Source organism: Arachis ipaensis, chromosome B10 (assembly GCF_000816755.2).
Source record: "Arachis ipaensis cultivar K30076 chromosome B10, Araip1.1, whole genome shotgun sequence".
Taxonomy (NCBI): domain Eukaryota; kingdom Viridiplantae; phylum Streptophyta; class Magnoliopsida; order Fabales; family Fabaceae; genus Arachis; species Arachis ipaensis.
Window position 1 is genome coordinate 117041439 of NC_029794.2, and position 7559 is coordinate 117048997.

At 38.6% G+C, this 7559-nt stretch overlaps 1 protein-coding gene across 2 annotated transcripts; it reads right to left on the minus strand.

The window, feature by feature from the left end:
• Positions 542–6377, minus strand: LOC107622972 (protein EMBRYONIC FLOWER 1). 2 transcript variants are annotated; one of them, XM_016325057.2, is made up of 7 exons: positions 6076–6377; positions 5559–5728; positions 4880–5268; positions 4718–4789; positions 3248–4596; positions 1075–2723; positions 542–971 (listed from the first exon to the last, which is right to left on the minus strand). In XM_016325057.2, exons 3-6 carry the CDS (start codon positions 5109–5111, stop codon positions 1098–1100), a joined length of 3279 nt encoding a protein of 1092 aa, XP_016180543.1. In that variant the 5' UTR covers positions 5112–5268; positions 5559–5728; positions 6076–6377; the 3' UTR covers positions 542–971; positions 1075–1097. The 2 variants fall into 2 exon arrangements, with proteins under 2 accessions (XP_016180543.1, XP_020969884.1); XM_021114225.1 differs by having other exon boundaries at positions 4883–5268; positions 6076–6376.

Here is a 7559-nt window from a genome sequence, read left to right on the forward strand (position 1 = left end):
ACACCTCCGCATCACGCCACCACCACCTCACAACCTTCGCAACTCATGTGAGTCCTCCACCTCCTCTTCTTCCTCCACAACCTCCCAAAGGTTCACCAAATGGAGGTTCTCTCTCCCCACAACACCCTCCACCGCCACTGCCACCACCACTCCTCCGACACAACAACGACGACCACGACCACCACTTCTTTTACTTCCCAACAACCTCGAAGAATTGTTCCACCTCTCCGAGCTTCAACTAACAACAGGGTCCGATCCCACAGCGCCGCAGCCATCCCCTTCTAGAATGTTCTCTCGTCCCAAGCCCTCCTCAGGACCAACCACCATGCCCACTGGCTCTCCTCCGCCACATCATACGCCACCTCACTGCCACCACCAAGATCCTCTTCGCTTAAGAATATATTACGATTAATTAGATTATTCTAACAATTTAACTAGCCACCTTAAGCCTTTGAAATACATGGAAAAATAAGTTAAACGACCTATTTTGATCAACATGGAATAAATTTAGGAAATAGGAAACTTCATAGAGATGGTCAAATTGGATCCAAGAGAGGAGTTACAAGTTCATTAAAAGGAATTCATATCTAAACAACAAATTATATCATTTAACTTGGTTTTTAGCACTCGTGTAAATGTAACCAGAGTATTACAAGTCTCAAAGGGGCTACTTTCCCCTTAAACTTTATGGCAGCAAAATGACTTTAACTCCCATAAATTTTATGACAAGAAACATAATACACCAACACATCTTTAGCTCACATCAAAACTAATTACAACAGGTTAATTATATATAGATTCTTGATATTGCCTTGGATTGTTTAATCATATATCACTTAGCCTTTCAACTTTTTCTGGCCAAGTCCGCTCAAATCGATGAATTTCAGTATCCGAGTCGAATATCAGCTGCTTCTACATTGAAAATGGTATCCATTTATGTTGTTGCATGAAAGGGCTCCACCTATTTGAAACTAATCAAGGCAGATAAAAGGAAAAGAAAGCACTGGTATCAATAAAAGATGTGCAATAAATTTAGAATTTTATAAAAATATTAAGGAAACTCTAGAAAGCTACCATATTGAGGACTAATGGCAGGTTTAATGGTTTGAAAGCTCTTTCATTTTAGTACCCTTTGAATTCCTCTGCTGCTTGAATCCATGTGAAGTAGAGATGTGAGGTTTATTCTTAAGAATACTTTTCTCAAATTTTAGATCTTCTCCTCTGATCATGTAGACATTTCCAGTTGGCATGGTGAAATCAGCTGGGTTTTTGTTAACCATACACAAATTTCCAGGAATGATTTTCGGTGGCACTGGAGTTTCTTGAGCACTATGAACATCTATTTTACATTTCAGTGGAGTTTCTGTTTCAAAGTGAGGCCAGCTAAACGGTTTAGTAAACTGATTCTGCACCATTGGGTTGGGACTCTTGATCTTTTCTTTCCTTCCTGACTTTGTTGAATTTTGACCATTGAATCCAGCAGCTTTTAATATTTTAGTATCATGCTGGGTTGATGAAGATGCACCAAAGGTAGGAGAGCCAAGAAAACAACTATGTGGTTTCTCTGACAAATAATTTTTTCTCAAATAATCAGAGGATTGCCTTTTCTGAATACTATGGACCTTTGATGTACCTATCTCCAACGTAGTATTGCAATCACCAGGACAAGGGGATCTTTTAAGCATTTCACCATTTATACCACTGACATTGAATGGCGTACGTGACTGCATGCCTGCATCCATGAGGCTAAGTAAATGCATCGCAGGTATTGTTTCATTGGAATACAAATCAAGAGATCCCCTCAAATTTTGATGATGATCCATTCCCTTGTGTTTGCAAGGATATGAATATTCACCATTTATTCTGCTGAAAGTTCCAGCACTTCTATTCCTATTCAGCTTTTCTAGACTAGCAACATTCAGATTTATATAGTTAAGATCAACATCTCTCTTCATGTTCTGCTTATGAAGTGAATTAGATCTGAGTGAAGCCATGTCCATGTTACTACTGGTAGCCTGAGAAACAACTTTTTTGGGCACATCATATCCTAGGGAGATATGGTTGGGAGTCAAAGATGCCCAAATACGAGAAACCTCACCATCTTGCTGTAAGATTGTCTTGTGTAAGCTACATCCTCCCTGTCCTTCCAAATTAGAGGATCCACGCTCTTCAAGACTCAAATTAAACTTGCCACTTCGAGTACTGTCAAGCTGGTGAGAAGGACCCATAGGTGAAAACTGGAATCCACTTGGTGACTTCTTTTGGGATTGGGAAACTTCAAATTCAAAGGGCAGTTGAGGTGGACACAGATTATTCATACTCAAATTGTTTCCATCAAATGGAAAAGAGTAGTGAACAGGCTTTCTTTTGCAAGGCTTCAAATTCTCTCTTTCTACCATGTTATGTTTCTTAGGTATTCCATGAGATTTATCCTTCTGACTCTCTTTTAACAACCTCACCCCCATCTCATGCATGGCACTGCCAGAAGTCATCTGTGCTTTCCTTCTAGCAGTCGATTTTTCCAACTTGGAGCTTCTATTTTCAACATCAGGAAGACACCTCTCATATTGATTCTTTGCCATAAGTTCCACAATTTCCATCGGTATATCATCCAGTGTTCCAGGCTCGGATAACTCTGTTGTCTTTTCAACGTATCTTTTCATACTACCTAGATTCTCTACACCTTCAACAGGTTTCTCTTTGATTCTTGCACCTGCGATTTCCTGAAAAGAGATGATAATCTTCTCATAAACATGTTTGCTATGAATACTTGATTGTCTCAAGATTCCAACTATTAGACATCCATGCATGTTGCACACAATGTGACATCTAAAAAAACCAAAAGAATATACTTTATAATAGAAAAGAAAGAAAGAAAGATATTTAGGTATTAATAACAAATACAATAAGAAAGTCTTATCCCCCTAGGTGGAGTCACCTACATAAATCAAATGACACCATTATGCCCAATCATGAACCATATTTATACTCAATTCATTTATACTTAAATCTCTTTTGATGAGCTCATTCAGAGTTTTATTGGGTATTAACAATTCATTTCCAAAAATAAATAAATAGTTATAAAATAACTGCAGCAGAAATATTTAGTTATTTACAAGAAAACATCTCAGAGATTATTCACAGAATGATAATAAATTAGCATAACATATGATTCATTTTCAGTTATGCTCATTTGACAGAATATGAAATCAAAAAGCATTCTGTGGGGATTTAACTAGCTACTTACTTCAAGATGAGCTCCTTTTCCTGCAGAGATAGAATTTGTGTGTTTAGAAGGAATGCTAGGCCCTCCAAAAGCATTGATTTCACTGTCTTTCCTTTTAAGCTGATGTATATTTGAAGTGCCTTCTTGCATTGTCAATGAGAGAGGTAGACGATTTTCAATTTGATGGATACATTTTGTGCTGTAAACCTGTGTTGCCAAATAGTTATTTAAAGAAAGATGAACTCCCTCTTCCAGTCCTTGGGAAGTCTGTCTACCATGGTGTAAAGGAACTGGAATATCACCAGGAATATTTGGAATGATTTTTCCCCCTGAATAGGGATATGAATCTTCTAGAAGCATGTCAGTTTTCCGACAAAATAAGGGATCCAGCTCTGCTGCAGTTTGAAGTATCTTGCCTTTACCTTTGGAAAAATTGGAAAAATTAAACCCATTTTCAAATCTTACGCCATCATGGAAAGGAAAATTATCCATTCCTTTTCCTGTGAAAGCGCGAGGTGATAATCTTGAAGAAATAGTTTTAGATGCATATGCCTTGTATGCATCCACTGGATCATCATCTTCTCTATGGTGTCCCTGCTGTTGCTCAGGAATCAAGTGTTTATCAGTGACTTGAATTCTTCTATGCTTCTTCTTGCCCATTATATGACTTCTTTCAGTTTCATGTTTACTCCAGCAGGCCTTGGTGGCATCTTGCAAATCTATTCCTTGCAGTACATCTTTGGAATTGGCTCTACCATCCAGAACAGCATTATTTGTTTCTGCATCACGCTCTAAGTTTTGAACTTCAGTGTCAACCCTCTGTTCGCACATATCTGCAGGTCTCCGCCCCTCATCAGGGGGAAGCTTCCTTTTTTTCTGACCCAAATTATTTGTCAAACCTTGCATATCCACCTTCCCTGGGAAAATTAAGCGAGAATCAGATGCAGCAGAAGCTTTGGAAATACCATGGGAAGGGGATCCTTGTGTAGCAGTTTGCCCAATCTTCAGCTCACCATTTTCACTTAATAAGTCACTCATCAAGCGCACCTTCCGTGGTCTCCTACGGGACAATCCAGTGGACTTTTCTAAATGGTGATCATGATCCTGAAAATCATTTTCAACAATATTTTCCATACTAGCTGGCACAGTATGATCACTATCAGCCAACTCTATATGATCTCCAACTGTGTGATTGTCTGCCTCCATTGTTGATGTGCCTTCCCTCAAAATTGTACAAGCTCCTTGTAATTCTTTCTGGCATTGACTATCAACAGAAGATGGACCGCCATTGCAAATCTCAGCAGAACTATTCTCCATATATTTGAGATTGACAGTAGGATCAACATCAGAAACTTGTTCGCATTCAAAGCCTGTCACAGAGAAAGTTTTAATTTACATAAGTAGATATATATATGAAATAATACGGGATTACTACTACAATATACACAAAGCTATCAATAATACAAAAGTACTACTTGACAGTAGTAGTACCTCTTTTAGCTAGATGAAATTCTTGTACCAGGCCAAGCTGATTGGGATTATCATCCAAGCCAATCTCAAGGTCTAGATGACAAATTAATTAAAAAAAAAAAATTAGACCACATACAAAATACTGAACACAATATCGCATCATAGAGATGATACTGAATTTACCACCTATCATTCTGCTGAGTGAAAATCCAGGTTGCTTCTCTCTCTCGTTAGTAATGGGTAGGCAATCATTGACACAGTTGAGATTAGTATTAAGATCAATCTCCACTCTCTCAGAGATGTCAGGCATGGGATCTTGCTGAACACCAGACTTGACAGCTGCTTTACCACAGTTTGTATCAGATTTGCAACCGCTACTGCAACAATTGAAGTCTGTTTGGCCATCTTTATCCATGTCCTTAGTTACACTTTCTTGATGACAGCTCTCACAACCAAAACATCTGTATGTTGGTACATCAAGTGGTGGAAGCGATGGATTTTCCTCAGACTCATTTACTGGAAATGGCCAACATTTTTTCCAGTCTTTCTTTCTTATTTCAGATACATAACCACTGCAGCAATTAATTAGGGTTCATGCAAATCTACCTACAAACTTAAGTGAAAGACAACTAAAACAATGCCAAAAACAAACATAAAGTAAGCCACTACCAACAAAAGCGCCATACACAGTGAATAGTCACATAAAATAACAACCTCCAATATCCGGAGAGACACAAACCCTAGCTTTCAACTCAACAAAACAACACAAACAGAAGCTCATAACCAAGAATTGAATGATAGAAGCACAACGCAAGAAACAAAACACACGAACACGAAGCTCATAAGACAAAAAGCAAATTACCTAGGGTTTTCACAAGAAGTTCAACCATCGCAAGATTCACCACCATAACCAGCTTGTTTGGGAAGTGGTTCAAGAAAATCACCCCGAAAACACGCCAAAGAGCCAACAAGAAAGAAAAATTGACCCCAAACAACCAGCGAATTGGGAACATTAGGGCTCAGAAGCGCAACCTGCAATCACGCATTAAACATAATTAGCTCAAATTAATCAGTAATCAGAAAATTAAAGTACACATAACAGTGGGAGAGAAGATAATTAGAAAAAGCGCGAAACGACAACAATAAAGTAAAACCAGAAAATGGAAAAATAAAAAATTAAAAAAAGAAACGGTCGGGAGCTGAAGTGGACACAGCATAAACAGTACAGTCAAGTTAATATCTCAAACCCGAATTCGAAAAACGCGGTTGTCAGTAACTGAAAAACCGGGTCAAGATCGACCCGGAATAATGAACCGAAAATGAAGCGATAAGAAAGGGGGTAATAGAACCACGACGAAGAATGGCGCATGCGAACTCACCTGAAGGCAACGGCACTCGATCTCGCTCTCTAGCGAAGCTGGTCATCGATTCTTCAACGGCTAAGCCATAAAACGACGCCGTTTGATAGAGCGCTACTCCGATAAGGCACCGAGCTAAGCTGGGCGATGCGATTCGCAGCTCAGAGAGAAGAATTTGAGTGCGAAAATCACGAAAACCCTAGAGAGAGAAAGTGAGGAGAGAGAAGGAGTGAGAAATAAAAGATGGGGCTTTCGATTGTTTCGGGATGTGAGAGAGAGAAAGAGTGCGTGTCTGAAAGTGTGAGAGTTGGAGAGAGAATTTCTCTTTTTTTTTACTGTCTTCTTAGTCTTTGGGACAAAGGATCCTTGTTGTCCCTAATATTCTCCTTCTATTGTCATTGACATTATCCCCCCCCCACCCAATAGCTACTGTTATTACCTCAACCTCAAACCACCGCCACTGCCACTCCAACCACACAACCTACGTTCTATCGAAAAAAACTGACAGCCGCCACCACAATCCCAAACCCACAACTACCAAAACTAGAAAAAGGCCAGTATACCACTTAATACAACTAACAAGAAAAATGGTAGGGGTTAGTAACTTTTGTGATTTGTAGCCATCAAATAGCCATTAATGATGATTTTAATGGTGTGAGATTGGTGCGAGATTTTATCCTGACTCACTTTTTTTTACTGGTTACATATTGGACAAAATTTAATAAAGTTGCTGGACCACAACTTTTCCCAACTAACAAATAGAACCAATTTCAAAAGAAAAAAAAAAAACTCAAAACAGGATACAGCACGAAAAGCAAACCAAAATCAAAATCAGTAATGGCGAAGCAGGAAAATGATTCATACAAAAGAGAAAAAAATTAGAAGAAATAAAAGAATGAAGAACAAACTAAAATCCAGGAAATCAAGTAAAAGGAAGAGAGGAGTGAGCAAAGCAAAAAGAAAAAGCCAGAAAGATGGAGACATGGGAAGAACGAGAAGAACAAAGGAGGGGCAATAGGGCACAGAAATAGCGGTGCTTGGCAAATTAAACTTGCAGAAAGAAGACCATGGCAAGATAAGGATTGACACAAAAATGACAATGATAATGACGACAAGTTAGGAACAAATAGCTAGAATGCTCGACAAACGTGAGATGAAGACAATGGTGCTGGATGAAGGGGTGGTGATTATTGTTGTTGTTGGGGGTAGCCACGGCAGCGATAGATGGGGTTGACGGCGGTTGTTGTTGATGTTATATTGGTAGTGGTTGTGATTGTGAATGTGTTTTGAGAGGTGAGAGAAGAGAGGAGTAAGAACGATTGAGAATGATGGCAATCATGGTTTAGGGTTAGGAGGGTAAATTTGAAAAAAAGCTTTGACTAAATGTTGACTACAAAAAATTGATATAGATAAAATTAAAACTCGTTAAAGATAATATTAAATTGATAATGAGTTATAGTTTAAATGACATAGTCTTTTTATACTCATTTAAAAGGTTGTGGCTT